General features: G+C 31.8%; 2 protein-coding genes across 4 annotated transcripts; one reads left to right on the top strand and one right to left on the bottom strand.

Moving 5' to 3' along the window:
* Positions 1–291: 291 nt before the first annotated feature.
* LOC132803570 (protein FAR1-RELATED SEQUENCE 5-like) lies at positions 292–5,358 on the bottom strand. The gene is made up of 5 exons (XM_060816796.1): positions 4,858–5,358; positions 4,286–4,786; positions 646–848; positions 404–477; positions 292–317 (listed from the first exon to the last, which is right to left on the bottom strand). The coding sequence occupies exons 1-5, from the start codon at positions 5,356–5,358 to the stop codon at positions 292–294; spliced, it is 1,305 nt and encodes a 434-aa protein (XP_060672779.1).
* Positions 5,359–13,362: 8,004 nt separating this feature from the next.
* On the top strand, positions 13,363–21,900 carry LOC107417086 (cellulose synthase-like protein B4). Of its 3 annotated transcripts, none has more exons than XM_048471536.2 (9): positions 13,365–13,716; positions 13,869–14,196; positions 14,291–14,437; positions 15,032–15,148; positions 19,033–19,242; positions 19,370–19,481; positions 20,027–20,211; positions 20,417–20,767; positions 21,114–21,900. In XM_048471536.2, the coding sequence occupies exons 1-9, from the start codon at positions 13,460–13,462 to the stop codon at positions 21,672–21,674; spliced, it is 2,268 nt and encodes a 755-aa protein (XP_048327493.2). In that variant the 5' UTR covers positions 13,365–13,459; the 3' UTR covers positions 21,675–21,900. The 3 variants fall into 3 exon arrangements, with proteins under 3 accessions (XP_048327494.2, XP_048327493.2, XP_015881133.3); XM_016025647.4 differs by having other exon boundaries at positions 13,367–13,716; positions 14,312–14,437; XM_048471537.2 differs by lacking the exon at positions 19,033–19,242 and having other exon boundaries at positions 13,363–13,716.
* The last annotated feature ends 973 nt before the right edge of the window (positions 21,901–22,873 follow it).

Here is a 22,873-nt window from a genome sequence, read left to right as displayed (position 1 = left end):
GATTAGAATATTGAAGTAGAGCAAAATGGCAGTGGTATGTGGAAGAAGATAATATGTTGCAAAAATGGCTGCTCTTCTCTTCATTTATCATGATGTATAGAAATTAAACGTTCCAAACATAAAGAGTAGCACGTGAATATACATAAAAACCAGTATACATTCAATCCAATAATCAAAACACATCTCTATTTTACATAATCAGCTGATAGTGCTTGCTATAAGACAGAAAATCCCAGACAAGCACACCAAAATAAAAAAACAACTTCTTCTCCCAAATCTGTTGCAAGATAGTCATCCTTTCGTTTTCTCATGCAAACCTGCCAAAGTCCAGCAAGTCCTTAGATTAGCAGCATGTTAGTTCAATAAAATATCGAAGACCGTACGATACCACTTAGTTTCATACCTGTGGAAGACAAACTATCAGCTTTAGAATCATATTCCGAGGCGTGCTGAGGACTTTCCTCATTTTGTGAGGACCTATATAGATGAGCAGGATGGTTTGTACAAAGTATGATCATACAAATTGCATAAGAATAATAAATAGTAAATGTATTATTTTCTTACGGATTGTTGAGAAGTGGACAGTTTCTTTTGTCGTGCGATTGCCTAATTTTTCTACATCCATTGCAATGTCAACCTCTATACTTTGCGGCATTTGTTGCCTTCTCCTTTCCCCTTTTTAATCTTTGTCCACATCCCTTTGCCCTCACAGCAGATGGGTCTTTCAAAGCCTCATAGTCATGAGCAGTGCTACCTTTTTCAGAAATGCCTCCACTTTTCGTGTTGCTAACTATGGATTCAATCTTGCTTAGCAAACTTTGAAGACCATCATTCACAATTACACTTGCCTGTTCATATATTATGGCTTTATCAATGACTTCCGAAGTAAGTTGGAATAGTCTAGCTCACCAAAACAACATTGAACTACGCTGTCCACCTATCTCAACACCTTGCTTATCGGTTATTATTTGACATTTTGCACCTCTAGTCCACCTTTTCATTATATATTGATTTGGCAAAGAAATGTTACCAAACAGTCTCAAGAATGCCAAGATATGTCTACAGGGAAGTCCTTCACTCTCAAACTTCTTACATGTACAAGATGTAAAGTCCAATTCTTTATCATAAGCAATTTCCCGCACTCTACGAACATGTTCTTTTGGACTACTCTCGATGTAACACCCCATCCCAAATCGCACTGGAATCCGTGCACGTTGATCGAGGTTGACCATTGACCGAGCAGGTCAAAAGTTGACTTTTTGCTCCAGTTGGAATTTCGAGTTGACCAGGGTACCGTGGCGAAGTGCATGATGCCCCGAGTTCGTAGACTAGTAGCACGTCGAAAACGGAGCTACGGTTTGAAAGTTATGGGCAAAACAAGTTGAAGTGCAAATAGTCCAAAAGGTGCCGGGAGTTGACTTTTTCTTGTTGTGTAATTTTGAGTTGACTCTTATATGGTTGTAAAGTACTCGTCGATACGAGTTCATAGACTAGTGGCACGCTTAAATCGGACACTTGGTTAAAACGTTATGGACGTTTGAAATTCGCCGGATACCGTATTATTTTATTATATCTGGCTTAAGTGCACAGTAACGTCACATGTCAGCTTCTGATTGGTCCACGTGGCATGAACAGTGTCACACAGTGGCATATATTTGATAAAAATCTCGGGGAAGAGAGAGAGAGTCCGACCGGCATCGGAATTTTTCAAATTTTCCAGCCGAATTACTGTACACGCGCCGGCCAGCAAGGTTCCCCTCCTCATTTCTGGCAAAACCTCAAATTTTCACGGCAATCGGCCGCCGGACGCGCCCGGATCGGACGTTCGAAGATCAGCGGCGAGTTTTTCCCTCCACCGCCGGCCACCGCCGATCGACCCACTTCCGGCCATTTTCCGGCCACACGCGCCTGACACCCTTCATCCTCTCCTCAAGTCCGGCCGACCACCAAGTTTCGAGGCCATCGGACCACCGACGCGCCGGGATCGGAGCATTTTCCGGCGAGGGGCCGGAAATCTTCAAACCGTGATTTCTCCGCCGTCCGGCCTCCGTTTGCCTCACCGCCAGTCCCGTTGGGTTGCTCTCCCCACGATCTTCAATTCTGCAAAAAATCACAGCCAACGGCCATCGCACGCGCCGCCGCCGGCGACCACGGTGGCTCGTCGGAACAGTACTTTTCGGCGAGTACCCAAATTTCCGACCGGCTCCAGTCCACTGTGTTCGACCTCCTGAACCCGAATCCGGCATCCGTTTCCGCCAATTCGCGACGGTTTGGGAGAATTGCGGAGCCGAAACCCGAAAAGCTTTCCGGCGAAATTCCGACCCCGTCGGGTCCGATCATCGGAAATTAAGACCAAATCTGTGATCACCATCACTCGAGCTTTGATTCGGTATATAATTCATAAATTTTAGATATCGTTTGGTGTTCGCTCCCCGGGTACCCATTTGGGAATTACCCGAATAAAATATTAATATTTGTGGTTTGGTGTACTGTGGATGTTTAGGTGCACGTGCGAGTAGCGGAGTCGATCCTATGGAGGATCTTGATTGAGATACGTGCATAAGGTGAGTGACCCACCTTCAAATTAATTTTGGGAATTTAATTGGTGAATATATTATGTGTGATTTAAATATTTGGAATTTAATTTCTATGTGCTAAATATTTATTTGATTTATTGTGGAATTATTTGTGAATTTATTGGATTTAAGAAAAGGTGCATTTTACAAATTTATGCCATGTGAAATTATTTTATGGATTTGAGAATTTTGGAATTCTTGTGGTTTTAACATTAAATCGGGCATGATTTGATTTTCAAATATTTCAAGGAAAATATTTGCTTATGTTGGTGATTTCAATTTTTATAAAATATGCCCATGGAATATTATGAGATTTGATTATTATATTTCGAGAATTATTTATGCTATTGGGAAAATGTGGATATTTGAATTGATGGATTAGGGAGTTGGTGGATTTGAAAATCATGGAATTTATGATATTGATTATAAAGAAATTGTGGAGAATTTCCCGGTTCAAACGGATGGAATATACCCGCTGTGTTTATGCAAAATGTGAAATTTGATATATAAATTAAATTTATGGATTTTATGATTTTTAGATGCACCGTGCACGTACTGGTGTTCTGTTTATATGTGATATGGATATTGTGCACACGGTTATGATTAGCGCGCAGGTGGGTGTGAGTAACGCGCAGGTGATATTATGAGGTTGTCCTGTGGTTGCCATCGGATGAGGGTGGCCACCCCTCCATGGCCGGGACACCAGGTTAGCAGCGGCGCAGTGGGACGCTACGCGACCGTATGCCGATTTCTTTCTATAACCTCCTGTCTGGCGGTACCTCGGGACGCTGGGTACTATTGGCGCCACTGGTATATAGTGGGTGCATCAACTGATTTTCGGAACTGTGTTTTAAAAATAAAATGTTTTAAAGCTGTATTGGAATTAAAATATAATTATTACCGTTTCTGATATTTATTTGATGTCTTGGTTTTCGAGGAATACGAACAAAGGGTTTTGTGAAAATGTTTTAAAAGGGGAACTTTTCCAACTGAGATAATTGTAAGGGTTTTGAGAGAAATTATTATTTTCCAATTAATTATTATCTATCTACTGTATTACCGTGGTATTATATTGTATAGTAGATAGGGTCACTCACTGAGATGATTAGCATCTCACACTCTTAAATTCCGTTCCTCTAGGTACCAGGTTGTCGGTGTTCATTCGGAGCGGACTTGATCTTCCTCGCTATTTTAGTTCGTGCAGCACCCTGTTCTTCTTTTATTGCAGTTGTAATATTTCTTTCACTCTTGCTGTATTCTATACTTAGTAGTACTTCATAAAGCTCTGTATACTGTATGGGACACTTATGTATTTATTTTGCACTGGATTACTGTATTTATTTTGAAGTGCTGAAATTTGTGGAACCAACTTGTAGTACTGTGGGAGGAATAAGGGGACAATTATAGAAGTGCGTTTTCAGTGCAGGGAATTTTGTGGTAAGTCCATCCCTTAGGGGAGGTTCTGCCGGATTTTCCATAAGAGGGTCCGGTAGGGTTTCCCTGGGATCAGGGCTTGTCTAGGGTTGGGGGGAAGGAATTCTGGACGGGTCCTGACACTCGACCACATACATTTTGTGTGTAGCATTTTCACAAACAAATTGTGGCATTATTACTAAGCTATTCCACAACTCATCTTGAAACTTAAGAAAAATCTTGCGTGTGTAAATCTCAGCCATTTGCTTTTCCATTTCTAATGGCAATTTCAAAACAAGCTTCTCATTAATATCAACGTGATCAACCCCTAACTCTTCGTGACGTTGATGTGCAAGCGCCCTATTAAATCGAAGTATGAAATCCATCAATAAGTTTCTCTTCGAAACATATTTCTTGAAAAATGCATGGGAGCTTTCCACACGTTGGCTACTTGACATTCCAGCTAAGAATATATGGTTAACATATGCAGGCACCCATCTTGAACGTAGCTCAAATATTGATTTTAACCAATCATTGTTATCTAAGCTTGCCTTCTCGATGGTAGTCACCCATTTTCTTTCAAACTCTTCAGGGCATTCTGATTCCCAAATGCATTGTTGGAAGTCCTTATAAAAATCTCTATAGGTGATCGCATTTAAATGGGTAGAGAACTTCTCAAGTATGTGCCAACTACAATACCTATGAAATGTATTCGGTAAGCTCTGAACTATAGCCTTTGTCATTGCAGGATCTTGATCGGTAATGATCATTTTTGGGTTGTTCGTCGGCATGCTATCCTTTAATAGCTCAAACAACCAAACAAATGATTCCGTTTTTTCATCACTTAAAAGGCACATGCAAAAAGTACCGTTTGACCATGATTGTTCACCCCCACCAAGGGTGCAAATATCATACCATATTGATTAGTGTTGTAAGTTGTATCAAATACAACTACATCACCAAAACATCCATAAGCTCTTCTAGACACCGAATCAGCCCAAAAACAATGCTTCAATTTACCATCATCATCTACATCTATTTTAAAAAAGAAGCATGGATCATTTTCTTGCTCGGTTAGGAAATATTCCTTTAAAAGTTCTGCATCTTGTCCTCTTAATTCATTCCGCACCTTAGCTTCACGGTTATATATATCCTTCTTTGTACACCCAATATTCTCTATACCTCCAGCTTCAAATTCAAGAATGCTTATTTGTTGATGAGTTGGCACATTTGCTGCTGAAAACTGCAAAGTTAGTGACTTCTTGGCTTCAGACACACTACGATGTGATCTCAATAAATGCACTCTTCGAGGGGTTGATAATGGATGACTATGTTCTTCAGCAAATACAGTGATGACAAATTTTCCCATTTTTGACCTAACCACGGCAAGTTTAGCTTTACAATTTTCTCTTGTCATCCCCCGACACCTTTTTTCTCTCACCGTCCTTTATAGAAGATACTCCTTCCTTAAAACACACAAATTCTTTCCTGACAACTTCTTTTGCACCTTTACATCTCTTAGTCGAACTACTACGAACACTAAACTCCGCCTCTTTTGCATATTTAATGTAGAACTTATGCGCCCCATCTATCGATTCAAACTTTTGTCCAACCTTTGGTTTGCAGTTTTCGGCCACTTGGGGAATGTAAACGTCATCCACGGATTTTGAATGTGACAGCAAGGATATGTCTTCAACTCGTCTACAATCTGAATTTGCTTCCAACTGTTCTACACTCATGTTTCCAATCTGAATTTGCTTCCAACTATTCTACACTCAAACCAGCTTCCTATTGATCAATTTGTAACCTGGTAGACGGCAAAGCAAAACCATCATGAGAGGTGGTAATATCTTTTATTTTAAGAAAATTTAGTTTCTAAATAGAAGAGAAAAATATTGCAAAAATAAAGGCACTTGAGCCAAAATCTGCCGAGTTTGCATTATTGTTGCTGATCCAGCACACTCTATAATGAAAGAAACAAATATGCGTGCATCAACAGAAAAAATAAATAAATAAATAAATCTGAATCATGGGGTTCAAGAAGGTTAATAGTACATATAAAAATGAAAAATATAAGTTGCAAAACAATGAAATAATTACATCTTCGCTAGATAAAGGGAAAAACAAATATTGATACATAACTCTTTAATCAATGAGAGGTTAACAAATCTACGCAAAGGCTATTAAAAGAATAAAAATAAAAAGCAATGATATCAATTTAATCTATTAACTCTATGTTTCATGCATATTAAGGGGATTATAATTATTCAAAGTTCTTATTCAAGGATATATATACATATGTCTTTATGTGTGTGTGTGTGTGTGTAGATATAGGAATTACAAAATAGAATTACTTTGTATTCCAATTATAACAAACTTATTTTCTCTTGTATAGCATGCATGGATTGGCCATTCGTATACTCCAAAAACAAGTGGTGTAAATATCTCTTTCGTGTTAGTATTATGATAGACTAAGTGAATTGATTATTACACAATGAACAGTATGCGTGAACAATAGCATGAACAGTTCGTGAACATTGTGCGTGAACAGTGGTATTTATACACCAGGAAAGAAAAACAACATGCATACATTCATGCTTTTTCTGCGAAAAGTATCATTTTCTAAATTTTTGAAAATCATCATGAAGATTAGGCTTCGTTCAAGTCATTTCTCAACCCAAATCACAATCCCACATTTAACAATTTCAACTATGCAAGACTACATAAAATCACCAACATAAAAAACAAAATGAAAAAAAAAAATTACAAAACATAAACTCACTCACTCACAGATACGAAGAGCCAGAATACAAACATGCAGATTAGAAGATTATGAGCTGGTGGGTACAGAGAAAGGTGGCAATCGTGGTGCGAGCTGGTGCGTTTACAAGATGGCAATGCTGTGGCAATGGTGGTGCGATCTGGTGGGTTTGCAAGGATGGCAATGCTGGTTGCTGTTGGTGCGATTGGGAATTTTGGCTGGTTGCTGCTGGTGCGATTGGGAATTTTGGCAAAGTCCTTTCGAGCTGGTGAGAGCAGGAATGTGAGCGGGAAGGGCTCAGGGGAAATTTGGCCAGCCATTCTCACGTGAGAGTTGCTTTGAAGTTGGCCGTAGATGCCAGCTGTGCAAATCAAAGGGCAGAAAATTTCATCACATGTTTGGTCCGCATATAACCCATGCTGTCAGTCCTCAGGCTAGCCTCTCTGCATATATATATATATATATATATATATATATAGTTTACTTTCAGTGTCATTTGAACAAGTTTTAGTGTTCAGGCTATATCGGCGAATGAGGGAAAGCTATCAGGTGGTTTGCCGCATTGTATTTATGTATCCAGGGAGAGTCTCCCAAATCATATGACTCTCACTACAAAGCGGTTCCATGAATGTTTTGGTAGTATCTTTTATTCTATTTCTTAAAAATCAATAATTTGGGTTATTTTATCAAACATCATAATAATAATAATGCCTTACCAAACATGAATAAAAAAAAAAAAGATTTTTGATAAAAATAATTTAGTAATTTATCTTATAAGAATTTTTGAATCTCTTTTTTTCAAAAAACTTTTTTTCATAATTGAGAATTTATTCCGATATTTGGAATTAAAATTCATACTAAAAAATTGAAAATAGCATATTTAGATAATTCCATATAAAATAAAAATATATGTATTCTTAATTCAAGATTTTTTTTTAATTATTTACAAATAACTTTTTGAATGAATAGTAAATTGAAAAATCATAAGGTGTTTCTTGTTAAATAACTTGGTTGCATTAATTAATTACATGCAAAATTCAATCTTTAATTCTTTTTTGTTTTTCTTAAAAAAAATGTTTGCTCTGATATATTTTAAAAATCTTCCTCCAGTATGGTAAACTTGAAATTGTTTGGGAATGAGTAATTGGGCAGTTGTTTATATTACATGTAGCCCAGAGTCTCGAGGGTGATGACGAACTAACCGTTTAGGTTGAATGTGGTTTCGGACATGTTCATCAACAATCCAAAGACTATTATGCAGGCAATGTGTTTGATGCTTGTCTCAAAGAGAGGCAGATTGTGCATACAGTTAAAAGATGATCCTTTTTGGAAACAATTCTCTTACTTCTTGAAGTGCGTAAATAAATATAATTATATATTATATAATTTCGACTGCACATAATTAAATATTTATATTAAAAAATTATCAAACATCAATATTTAAGATTGGGGTTGGTATGCAGAACCTTGGACGTGGAATATCTGGGTTTCAGGGACCCAGATATGTTTGGAGGAACAGCTTTTCATAGAGGAAAATTCATCTACGGTTTGGTTTTTAATGATTAAGCACGTCAAAAGGTTTTTATTTTGCATCAATTCGTTTTTTATTTTGTTTTTTTTATTTTTTATATTTCATTTTCTTTTATTTTTGTGTTAGTTTTAATTTACGACACAATTCTTTATTTGTTTTAATATATGTTATACAATTTGTTCATGTCGCCTTGGAATCGTAATTTATCTAAATGTAGGAAAAATGAGCTACGAAAAAAAAAAAAAAAAAAAAAAAGGGCACATTCGGAAGTGCCAGAGAGTTAATTAGACTTGCTTCTCAAAGTTTGTTGGCCGAGTCTCAGATACCAAGGCTGATCAACCCCAAGATCTTTCCAGTACTCTATATAGAGACGGCATGCCAAGTTGGTGCCTCTGACTATGAAAAATTGGAACTAAATGTGGCTCAAAGGTTTGAATAGCTTCTTTTCAAAGGCCATATTTTTGTTGTAAATACATTTTAAAGTGTTTAGGAAAAAATTAATTACAAAATGTCCTTATGTTGGTTCACTCTTTGATACTAACAAAATACATCCGAATCAAAACCTTTATTTGAACAAATTTGTTAAAAAATTGAAATAAACAAAAAAAAAATGATAAAAAAAATGCCAAATTTTATCAAACAAATTTTAGAAAGAAACAAATTAAATTAACATATGATATGAACCTAGAATGGTTTAATCTAACGAATTATCAGTTGTATGGACATGGACGAATTTGTATCAGCATGCAACCAAAATTTATAAAAGACAAGATATTATTTCAAAAGAAAAAAAACTATAGAGCAAATTGAAACTTAAATGCAGGTTCACAAGGATATAATGTAATTGTTTTTTTTTTTCTTTAATATCCTAAAAAAACTGCCATAAAAATTTTGAGGGGTGAGAAAAAAGAAATTATTATTATTATTATTATTGTTTATTTACAGGCAGGTTGGATGTACGGATCAATTACAGAAGAAGCCGTAACGGGAATGAAGATTCACTCGCAGGGTTGGAACTCGTTGATGGATTTGCTTGAGCCACCCGCCAGTTTTGGATCTGCATCACTGGATGGGCCTATTGTTACCGTCCAAAGGAAGAGATGGGCCACAGGTCTATTGGAAGCCTTCTCCAGCAGAAGGAATCCTATATTTTTAACACCAAATAGAAAGCTTAAGCTTCGGCAATGCTTAGCTTACACGTGGATCCTTAGTTGGACCTTTAGCTCCTTTCCTGAGTTGGTCTACACTTCCTTCTTGTATACTCGTATTTCTTATCCAGCGTATCCTCTATCTTTGCCTCTTAGGAACCGTTTGAATCATATTCTCTCTATTTTTTTTTCTTTTTTCCTTATAATTAAGTTGGTTTTTATAATGTGATAATTAAACAATAATGCTACATGGTCATAGTCCCTATAGTTAAAAAATAATACTAAACATGAACTATGGAATTCCCTTTTTCTACAACATGCAAAGCGGCTGTTTCAGCTCTCCTTTTGTTGTTGTTGTTGTTGTTGTTGTTGTTGTATAGACCATTCCGATGAGGTTTAAGGCAATAGGTTTTGTGGTGGTTGTTGTTGTTGCTGCTCTATTTTGAGAGTGAGATTTCTTTTCTTTTCTCATTTTTTTTTTTTCCTATGTTTTAGTTTAAACCTTCAAACCCAAAACTGGAGGATTTTTCATTATTTTTGTTGTTTATTGGATTAGAAAGGTATACATAATTTGACATGGTTCTTCTGTAGTAAAATTCTAGATATTAGACTTCCTTTCTTTCTCCTACAAGTAAAGGGATGTCACAACAAAAGAAAATTTCATTTTATATTGATTAAGAGCATTTTTAAGAAACTTTTTAAATGTGTTATTTTTTTATTTTAAAAAGATAAAATTTTAAAAAAAAAACTTGAATAAACTTTTTATTTTGATTTTTTAATATAAAAAGTTAGTTTGGCTCGGCAAATATAAAGAGCCAAAACTACTCTTGATTTTAATATTATATTAATTTAATTAGATATAACATATTCTTTTATGTCACTATTATAATATTTAAGAAGTAGATAACTTATATATAAAAAAAAAGGACTACAAGTAAAACAATAAATGTTTAAAAAAAAATAAAAATAAAAAAACTTAAACAAAAAATTTGTTGGAGAATATTTTTAAATTTTATTAGTTATTTTAAAAAATATTTTTTATTATAAAAAATATACTTTTTTATCTTAAAGAATCTTTTGGGATGCTCTAAGAGGAGTTAACAAATAAAAATTGGAAGGTATAAATTTTCTTCCCCTTTTATATCAAATCGAACATTTTTGTATAGTTCTTGTTAAAGCATAATAACTTTTTTTTTTTTTCCTTTTTTTAAAGTCTAGCCTTATAATTTACCTCCGGTGACCCTTGAGCTTTTTGGGGGTTACAGCTCCCAAGTAATGAGAAATCTAGTCTTTTTTATAGTGGATCCAAGCCGTCCGTGGGATTTGTTTTCGTTAGGGAAAACGAGTCTTTGATGGATTATCTTTCAAACATGAAATAATATAATATGATTTATTTGTTGTGGACTCTAATTCCACGTGCTTACATATAACGCCAACAACCTATAATTGTGTACAATGTTAAAAATAAAATATATTGATATTAAAAAATTACAAGATGAATTTCCCTTTAACCTTTCCATTTTGAATGTTTTGCATATATGCATCTCTATTTTGAAAATTTTCACCATAGTTTCCCATGTTTCATTTCAATCGTTTTTTTCTAGTTAAATTCTAGACAACTTACGTATTTTAATCAAAACATTTTTTTATTCACATATATTTTTTATTAAAATAAAACCATTTACAGAAAGCAATCACATAATTTTTGTAATTTATTAACAACCATTATATCTTACAATATTTTTATCTTAAAAAAATTTAAAAAAAATTACAATTGTTATTTGAACATGAATATAAAATATAGAATAATATAATAATAAATAGGATATTTGCATAAATAAATAAATAAAGCTAAAATCATTTAATTCAAATATATGAGTTGACTGTAGCTAGTTTGGATATTAAAAGGGCCTAAAGTTAAGCAAAAATGAAATATGAGAAGCTAAAACTGAAAATAAATAAATAAATAAATGAATGAATGAAATGTCAAAAGGTCGAAATTTTCAAAATAAAAATGTATTTGTTAGAAAATTTCATAATAAAAGAAGAGACAACAATGATATAAAAGTTTTCCCATGAGTGAGAGGATGGAAGATAATACTCTGAAGAAAATATCGATATCAATAGAAATATTGAATGTATGATTTTATGAAAATATCGATGGAAATATCGATAAAATTATAAAAACTATAAATATTTAATTTATAATACGAATTTTTGTATATAAAATAATGAATATAGTAAAATTAATATAAAATATATAATAATTAAAATACAATAATAATAAAATAGTTTTTAAATGTGAAAAATTATTATAAGTAAAGCAAATACAATTTTTATTAGCACCAAAATATAGAAAATTTAATAAATAATACTAAGATATATAAAATTCTCAAATATAATTTATAATACATTATCAATACTAAAAAAAATTTATTGATACTTTAAATTGATAATCATATTTAGATGTTTTAAGTGTATAATAATAGATCTTCTAACTCATTATATTAGAAAAATTTTCTATATAATTGCATGCAGATATACCAAACATATTTATTTCCATCAATTCCAATTAATTGCTTAAATCAAAGATAATGGGGATAAAATATTATTTCTTAAGCTTGTAGAGTAGATAGAGCAATAAATATGCTTAACATTATTTTAGAAAATATGTGGAAAAAGAAAGTTAAGAAATTACGTGTGAACGAAAGACAATGTAAAAAATAAAATATTTTGATTGGAAACAGATAATCAAATTGAATCTCCTTTCAAATAGTCCAAAAAAACAAAAAAAACAAAAAATCTTCCATGAACGAAATGTTGGTTGGTATGTTTGAAAAGATGGCAATGGGCACGAAACTAGAGGCTAAGTTTAAGATCCCGAAAAAAAAGTTTTTATTGTAAGAAATAAAATGATTAGAAAGAAAAAAACAGGGAAAATATTAGAAAAACGAAAAAAATAAATTAAAAAATGAGGAGGTACAAAGGGGGTTTCAACTGGGTCTGGATCTGGGTGTTTCACGTTCAATTGGATGAGGTTTCAAGTTTCAACTGCGTCTGGGTGTTTCACGTTCGTCTGGGTGTTTCATGTTCAACTGGGTGAGGGTTCTACATGGCTAGTCTTCATCTTCCACAGCAACCATATGGGTATGAGAAAGAGAACGACCGAAAGATTTCATTCACATTCTTTAAAAAAAAAAAAAAAAAAAAAAAAAAAAAATCAATAAAGAAAAAAAAAATTCCTGTCTTGTTCTCTTCAGCCATATTTGCGTATCCCCCTTTTCTTCAGCCATCTCTTCCTCTTCTCTTTCCCTTCAGCTGTCTCTTTCCTTCTCTTCTCGGCCAGATCACTAGTTCACAATCCAGATCACAACCAGCCAGATCACAATCCAGAATCTCTTCTCGGCCGATCATACTCACATCACAAACAGCAGAGAAACAAATTCACAATATACAAACACACAAATCAAACAGCAGCAGATCACAAACACATACACATACACACAAAAACCATATCAGATCTCAGAATCACAACCACACACACAGGCTGACATCTCCCCGAAAATTCCATTGACACCCGACGACAATCCACCAATTTTTCCACCGATTTTTCGCCATATCCATCCAAAAAATGAAATTTCTATCGACATCTGCATTTTCAATCGAAATCCTCGATTCCAACAAAATTCCTTCTGCAGCAACTATGACGGAATCGGTAACATTTGCTTCCCTGCAGCTACTTACCCCAACTCAGTGAAACACAAACACAGTCCTTTGCGGCACGGAAATGTGGGACCCATGTGCTGTGAGTGATGTGACCGTCCCATTGAAAATTTTCTCCTTCCATACACGCAGTTATTTATATAAATATATATATATATAAAAATAATATTATCACCTTTTTTTTTTTTTTTTTTTTTTTAATTTATGGGGAGGCATTCAGTATTTAATTTTATATTAGGAGTAGGCGAGTAGCTCAAACAAAACTTTTTGTTTTCCCCTTCGATACCACTTAGCTCCAACAAAGTCAATGGCGAATAATTCAGACTCTCCTCTATGCGAAATAAAATATCTAAACAACAACAAGCACAGATCTCTCAGTCTAATCGTCTTACTATTGAAGCTCTACATCGTTGCTTATCGTCTTGTCCATCTTTCTGACCATGGTTTCCCCTGGTTCATCGCCTTCCTCTGCGATTGTTGGTACACCTTCATTTGGCTTCTCTGGATCAACATCGGATGGACTTCCGTCGATTACAAAACACACCCACAACTCCTCCTCCAAAGGTATATATACACGTATAAAATTTTTGTCTACTGTTAAGTTATATCACGCAATAACTTTATTACTTTCTAGCAATAGATATAATTAAATTTTGAACAAAATTTTCCTGGATGAGAGACTTACTGTATGTATATATATAAATATATATTTGTAGATTTCCAGATCTTCCTCGGATAGATCTTTTCGTGACGACGACGGATCCGATGCTAGAACCACCAATAACGACAGTAAATACGGTGCTGTCTCTTATGGCGGTTGATTATCCAGCCGATAAATTAGCTTGCTATGTTTCCGATGATGGGTGTTTCCCGATCACACTATACTCTCTCACTGAAGCAGCCAAATTTGCAAGCTTTTGGATTCCCTTTTGTAAGAAATACAACCTTCAAGTTAGAGCTCCCTTGCTGTACTTCTCTAGCAAGTCAACATCTAAAAGTGATAGCCCGTCCGAGATTTTCCACGAAGAAGAGAGAAAGATGAAGGTAAATTTATATTATATTTTCGTTATTTTAATTGTTAAATTTTTTTTATTTTTTATTTATATATATAGAGTGGAAAGTAAAAAAAAAATATTAGAGTTTTAATTATTTTTTCCAGGAGGAGTATGAGAAGCTGAGAGAAAAGATTGAAGATGCTGTGCATGGAAAGGTTCCGATTGATCTTTCTGGAGACTATGCTGTTTTTGCAGATACACAGAAAAACAACCATCCTGCTATCATCAAGGTTCGCAATGATACCAAAAAAACCAATTGATGTTTTTTTAAAATTTTTTTTTTTTGTTATTGGGATAAATTTTGGATTGATAAGTTTTTGTCACTGAATTGTTCCAACAAGGACATTGATATTAGTTATTTCAAAAATAATCTCATTATGTAAGTCGAAATTTCTCTTATATTGTTTTTATGTAAATTAATATAAACCATATACAGATTGAAATTTATTAAAAATTGCTTTAAATATTTGTTGATATTCATATAGTCAAAAACCATGGTATAGTTTTCGTACTATTATTCAATGTAAAGACAAGGTGTAGTTTTCATACTATTATACGTGTCAAGACAAAATTAAATAAAGTTTTTTTTTTATTTTTATTTTTTATAAATAGACAATAAAGGTCAAGTAGATAAAAATTCGTCGGTCCTACGAATTAAAGAAAAGTCATTTATGATTGTTTTAATAAATTATTTTTGCTAAAACCTATATGCCTTTTAAGCATAAAATAACGTCTTTTTAAAAACAAAAGGATTTTTATTTTATTTTTAATTTTTTAATTTATTTTTTCCTTTCATATGTCATTTGGACAAGTTCTTTTTACAGATTATTGTGGAGAACAAGGAAAGACTTTCAAATGGATTGCCGCATCTAATTTACGTTTGCAGAGAGAAGCGTCCAAATTATCAACATCACTATAAAGCTGGTGCTGTGAACGTTTTGGTAAGTCTTATATTTTCAAATCCATACGTATTTATATTTCTTTAATAAAATAATAAAATGTGAAATCAAATATGATTTAAAATAAAATTTTTAGCTAGCATATAAACTGATTCAATAAGATATCGAGTAACTGCAAGTTTATACCCTTTAATTTTGAATAATTATAATTTTGGCTTTCTAAATTAAAATATTGTAATTTTGGCCCTAAAAAATTTCACTTTGTCCATATTGAAGTTTTTGGCTAACACCAACAGTTCCATCTCGTATCACCATCATTAAAATGTAATTTAATTCAACTTATTGCAATTTAAACCTTTTAAATTTATTTTATTGCAAACTAGATCTTCTACTTTTAAATATTTATATTTTAGTATTCTCCAATCATTAACCACATCAAAGGGTAATAAAATGCATTAGACACTTTTAAAATATTTTCCTATGTTTTAGTTTTTTATCGAAGAATATCGGATTGCATTAATAAAAAGTTGTGCTCGTATCTAAAATTCTTAAGCTGTGTTTGGAAATGAATAAATGATAATGAAAGGAACAAAGGTTCAAAAAATCAATATCGATAAAAATATCAATAGTTTAAAGTATGAAAATTTTTATGGAAATATCAGAAAATATTAAATATTGATAAAAAACTATAAAAAATGATGGAAATTTGTTTTAAAAATAGAAATTTTTATTAAAATTTTAGAATTAGCCTATTTAATTCATCAATTATCAAATTGATTATAAAACTTCCTAAAAAATTAAATGGATGTTATATTCTTCTTAGTGAATTGATTTATAATAAGCATTAATGATCATAGATGAATTATTATTAATAAAAATATATCAAAAAAATACAATATGATAAAATTATTTACTGACTAAAATATATAAAACGATTATTACAATTACATTGTAGTTCATAAATGTCATTTTAATATCACATAGAACTTTTGGATGGTTGAAAATCATCGGTTTCTTCCTTATTTTAATTTTGAGATGAAAATGTAAGAAGCAATTATGAAAAAAGTATCTCGCTGATAATTTTGCATATAATTATTAATATGCCAACTATATGGATCTTACATTATTTGTTGACTGTATGCATAACTACTATTCTCTGATGGTTGAGTTTGAGATGGTACCCATGAGTTGCTACTTGATGACATTCTATAAATATCCATTGAATAAGGATTATGAAAATAATTTCCAACGCTCATAGATCCAGAATTCATAGAAATCGAATCTTCTTCTTGTTAGGACATCTCCATTATAGATTTTTTTTTTTTTTATGTATATAGTCTTTTCCAACAGCACCGAATTCTTGACCTGCATATCTACTTCCATGATCTTCATCTTGTATCGCATGTGTGTAATATTGTTCACTAGTAAATGATATATTGTCTTCTTCTTAAAAGAAAATGAAAAATAAAACTTGTTATAAGGAATATATTTTGAACAATTTTCTTCTTCAAAAATATTAAAAAAAAGAAAGAAAAAAAAAACACTTGTGAATTGTTAGGAATTTTTGTTTTTCAAATAAACATTATTATTTCACATATATATATATATATTTCATCATCTATTTATCCACATTTATAAAACATATATTCCTGACAATAAGATTTGTTAGTTCAAAAATATAATTCATAATCTTTATATTTTTGCTTTATCGATATTCAATAAGTAAAATGTATTAATATTATTCGATTCAATTCATTTTATTTTGCTTATATCACTAAATGTCTAAAAAGCAATTAAAAGGTAAAAAAAAAAATTATCAATGAAGTTAATTTGATAAAAAAATTTACTAAATATCAATGATATTTATGAATTTTTTTTAAAAAATTAAAAAATTTTATGGATATTTTTGAAATTTCAGTGAAAATTTCAGAAATTACAGATTTTTTAACCAAATCGTTAAGGATTTGATGTGGATATTTTACAAAAATTTCCATGGAAATTTTGGTGAAATTTCGGAAATTTCAATGGATAATATGAAAGTTTTATTCATTTCCATTTCGAACCTAAATTTTATTTCGATCCCTTCAAAAAATGAAAATATCGAGGAAATTTTAAAAACAATATAGGATATTTTAAACATCGAAAGGAACCACTTAATGATTTAGCTAATTGATAGTTTTTCCTGGATAACCAATATGTGATTTCTCTATTAAAAAAAAGAAAAATCATTGAAAATTACTTTTAGGTTTATTTTTTTTTTCTTGTCAAATATGTTTATAATGTTGAGTTAGTTTTTGTGATTAGTGATTTCCATGATTCAAAAATATTAAATTGTAAATAACTTAGTCTCATTTTGTGTTGGAGTATCAAGAATAAATCTCAATTATAAATGGTAAGCGATTTAGAAACCCTTTTTGATTATTGAATGATTATGCATATACTGTTCCACAAAGTATTTTTACAGAAAAATTCAAGTTTTGAGTCTCACTATTCATGTTTTTATTTGGACGAATGCTTTAAGTATTTTAACTTTTATTTAAAATGATTTTTACAAAGTTTTAAGTCAAAAATTTTGTGGTTGACCTAGCTTTGACTTATTGTTCGAACAATGCTGATTGTCAGTTGAACAATCATTTTACATGTGTCATTTAGAAAGTGATGGATCTAATGTTGTTGAAACAATATTTTTCGTTGTTTGAAAAATATTTTCTTATGTGTCATTCACTGAGTGGTGGATTTAGTGTTGTTTCAACAATACTTGTAGTTACTTAAACAACACCTTGCAGCATGTCATTTTCTTAGTGTGTGGATCTATTGTTGTTTGAACAATGTGTCATTTCAGGATTTAATGTTATTTATCCTTTTTAAACAATATAGATAAGTTCTTCGAATAAAATCTCTCTTTTTTTTTTTTTTAATAAAACCCTAGACATTTCTAAGTATTTATAGCGGAGATAGGTTTTAAATACTCCATTGTTCGTAAGAGAGAGAGTTTTAACTAAATTGTATAGCTGTAGACCATCTAGATCTAATTCAAACACCATTTATTAATTTTATAAAACATGGATTGAGTCTCCTCACATTTTGTGTATTTTTCTTGTGAGTTTTAGTTGTGCTTCTTAATTTTTCACTTTTCCCACTTAATTAGAAAAATCCATAGGTTTTTCCACCTATTAGACAACCCAAATACTTTTTTTTCTTTACCACATACCTGATACTCCTTGAGATTTATTATGACAAAGTCTTGAGGAGGCAGTTCCCTTATGGAGAAGATCATTATGACTATAAAAGAGTGTTAATCCTTATAGGGGAGGCCTTAAGGATAGAGCTGGAGTATCAACTTTGTGATGAGTCATTGTTATAGTAGTCTAGCTTAAAGTCATTGCATCTAGAGATAGGAGATCAAGTCACCCACTATCACAATGGCTATGAATCTTAGTATTCATTCCTTATATTGGAGATATGGATAGACTATTAAGACTGTATGATTTTTCCTTTTTTAGTAGATTTTTAGATTATAAGTCGTTTCATGTAAAAATCTATGCATCTGATTTTTTTTTTCTACATTTAAATTCCTACATTTAACTGTTTTTAAACTATCTGTAATGGAAGTATTGAGTTCTCATTTGTTGGATTTATTGTTGTTGACTATCGATTTGTGGGAGGATTGAATCCTCAATTATTTCTTTATATACATTCTATGAATGGTTTGGAGATACACTATGAAGTAGTCATGCACTTTTGCAAGTTCCTTTATATATAATTGTTAAAAAGAAGAGCATAAATTTTAGAAAGCCTATTCAACCCTCTTCTAAGTTTTTTTCTATACTTTCACATAGAAAACGTTTTTATCTTCTTAAATTATAGTGTTTTTCAAATTTTATGATTTACTTTCAAATATACTAATATTTATTTTTCAAGTACAGACTAGGGTTTCTGGGGCGATGACAAATGCACCATTTACGTTGAATGTGGATTCTGATATGTTTGTAAATAATCCAAAGATCATTAAGCAAGCAATGTGTTTGTTGCTCGGTCTCAGACATGAAAATTGTGCATACATCCAATGCCGTGATATCTTCTACAATGATTTAAAAGATGACCCTTTTGGAAACAATTTTCTTATTGCTTTTGAAGTAAGTTAATTAATTATTTCATTTTTCTAAATGGTTTTGTAATTAGTTAATTTAACTACATTTAACTAAACACTTATTATTATTTGTACTATATATAAAATTATGAATGTTTATGGTTAATACACAGATACTTGGACGTGGAATGTCAGGGATTCAAGGTCCTATGTTTGGAGGATCAGGTTTTCACAGACGTGAAGTCATCTATGGTTTAACCTTTGATGAACATTCACATCCTAAAGGTTTTCTTCTTCTTCTTCTTCTTCTTCTTCTTCTTCTTCTTCTTCTTCTTCTTCTCTCTCTCTCTCTCTCTCTCTCTCTCTCTCTCTCTCTCTCTTTGTGCTTGTGACTTAGTTATTCATATATTAGATTATATTATTTTTTATACTAATAATATATATTGACATATCATTCTATCATAAACTATGCAATATCATATTATTAATTGTTGTAAATAAATAGCATTAAATGTAGTGGTATTTCACTTTCTTGTTTCAAACTCCCACTTATACTACATCACTCAAATAATTTCACAATATCCGATTACTATCAAGTTCAACAACGTTTTCTTTCCCTATTGATTCTACCAAGCTTGTTCTCTTTATTTTGGTTTCACTGGATAGTAGATAAGGACAATAATAATTTGGTTAATCCATTCACAACCTCTTACTAAATTGATAGCATATTATTTAATTATTTTATTATTTTTGTAAGTCAAATTTGTATTTTTCAAATATCAATTTCTTTTTTATTATTTATTTATTTATTTATTGCTTTCACTTTGTAGGAAAAATGAGCTACGAGGAAATGAAAAGAAAATTTGGAAATTCCATGGAGTTAAACAAACTTGCTGCTCAAACTTTGTCAGGGGAATCAGATATTGATGGACCCCTAAATCTTTCAAGTAGAATTGAGACCGCATGCCAAGTTGCTAATTGTGATTATGAGCATGAAACTGAATGGGGTTCAAAGGTTAGAGAGCTTCTTTTCCTTTTTAGAATATATATATATATATATATAAAAATGAAATCCATTATAAGTATTATTAATTAATATATTTGATTATTTGTTTAATTTCATATATAGTCTTATTATAAAATTATATCACTATTTCTTTTTCCTGCAAGGAAAATTACTTGAGAAATGAGAAAATAAAATAACATAATTGAATTTTCAGATAGGTTGGGTTTATGGGTCAATAACAGAAGATATTGTAACGGGAATGAAGATCCATTCACGAGGTTGGAGGTCTGTCTTATATATATCCGATCCACCATCCTTCATAGGATCTGCACCTCTAGGTGGGCCTACTGTGACAATCCAAAGGAAGAGATGGGCCACAGGTCAATTAGAAGTACTATTCAGCAAAAACAATCCCCTATTTTTAACTCTCAAAGGGAAGCTAAAACTTAGGCAATGCTTAGCTTACATGTGGATTCTCCTGTGGGGTGCAAGCTCTATTCCTGAGTTGTTCTATACTTTTTTGCCCATCTACTCTATCATCACCAACTCATACTTCTTACCCAAGGTAAAACCCCTCACCTTAAATTTCCACAACTATATTCATCTTTTAGTTGTTTTCTTGCATAATTTGTTCTCCATTAAATTTTGAATATTGAACATAAATTGAATTTTCATAGGAAATAATATATGTTCGTATTTATAACATGGTAGAATAAATGTTTTGATAACTGAAAATTGATAGAGTGTTTTCAGATCAATCATAGTCTCCAACAATAATTATGAATCTGGACCCTAATAATCCAAGATTAAAAAAATAAGAATAATATTAAAAAAAAAAGTGATTTTCTCTGTTCTATATGGTGAAGCAATGGTTACAATAGTTTTATGAATTAATTTATGTTTGAATTCAGGTTGGTGAAGTTGCTTTTATAGGAGTTATTGCATTGGTTCTCACTCAAAACTTGCAACATATTACATTTTGTATGGGATGTGGTCAAAATTTTCGGGAATGTTGGAATGGTATGAGAATGAATCGAATCACCAACATGACTAGCTCTTTATTAGCATGTTTAAGTTGGATTCTCAAGTTTTTTGGGATCTCAGAGACATTTTTTGAAGTCACAAAGAAATACCAGCCAATAGTTAACGACGGAGCTGATTCTGGTAGGTTCAGCTTTGATGATTCAGCAATGTATGTGCCCATCACCACCCTTTTGTTTCTACATTTGACAGCTTTGTTCATGCCCTTGTTAGGGCTACGACCATTGAATGATGTTGGTAGGTGTGGTCCGGGACTTTTGGAGTACATTTTTAGTTTGTTTATGGTGATAAGCTATTGGCCTTATGTGAGAGGACTATTTGGAAAAGGAGAACATGGGATTCCATTTTCTACAAAATGCAAATCGTCTATTTTGGTTCTTATATTTTTATTGGTATGTAAACTATTTGGAGGAGGTTCATTGTTTCATTAACTATCTACCAGACAGGATATTGGTATGCCAATGGAAAAATACCACATAGTCAAATAATTGGCATGTCATCTTTAATTTGTCTGCCACATAGGATATAGGCAAACCAATTGAAAAATAACATGTTGTCAAATTGTTGGCATGGCATCTTTAATTAAATGTACAAATAAATAAAATACCCCCCTTTTTATTAAGGTTCCAAATTTGGAATCGTTAAACTTGTGTTAAATCCCTATTACCCATTACTGTTTAGCTAGCGATATTCTTAAGAATAGTAGCATTCCAATTCACAGTTTCAAATATCTCTTTCTCAATTTTTAAGGCAAGATACATTTACAACATTTTGTATTTGCTGTTAATACATATTGTTTCCATGATTATTTCCCCTTTTTTTTTTTTTTTTCCCCTCTCTTATTCTTCATTTTTCTCTCTTTTCCTGTACTCCCCCACCATTAAAAATAATGGGAAATGAGAAGAAGAAATTAAATTTTGATGAAAATTAAATAAAAAAATGGATGCTAAATATTTTTAAATATATATATAAGCTATCATTTAGAGAATAATTAATTTGGCATAAAATTTCCATAATTTAACAGTTAAATTTATTTTGATTATTTAATATATTATTAATATTTCATAATTATATGTTACTACTATCAAATTAACTACCCATTATTATTATTATTATTATTATTACTATTACTATTATGATAAATTGTTTTTTTTTAACATTTTCAAAATGTATTATTAATTTTTTTTTATTGTTATGATTCTAGGGTTATTGGCACAATTACCCTCAACCATTAAGCTCTCTTGCACTTTACCCCCAGCCTAATCTTTTGTTTGCACTGTTGGAATATAACCTATTTTCCATCCATCAATTGTTTAAAAAGCATATGCATGTAATTTCGTGCTCATGCTTGTCAAATATGTCCAAATTTCGTGCTCACATGCACAACATGTGATCAAAATTTGGACATACTTCATTTTGCATCACAATCACAAATAACCTAGAATTGGGAAAAAAAATTAGAGCAAGTAAATTGATTGTTGTTAAGCGTTATCATTCGATCAAACATTCCGAGTTAATTCTTGATTTTGAAGAGCAAATTAATGCAAGTGGGGGATTAAATCAAGAGAATCAAGCAATTGCTCGTTGATGTTAATGATGAGATATCTTTGGCGGTTGAGAAAATCTGAAA

This window comes from Ziziphus jujuba, chromosome 4 (genome assembly GCF_031755915.1).
Source record: "Ziziphus jujuba cultivar Dongzao chromosome 4, ASM3175591v1".
Classification (NCBI taxonomy): Eukaryota; Viridiplantae; Streptophyta; class Magnoliopsida; order Rosales; family Rhamnaceae; genus Ziziphus; species Ziziphus jujuba.
This window is presented reverse-complemented; position numbering and strand designations above follow the sequence as displayed.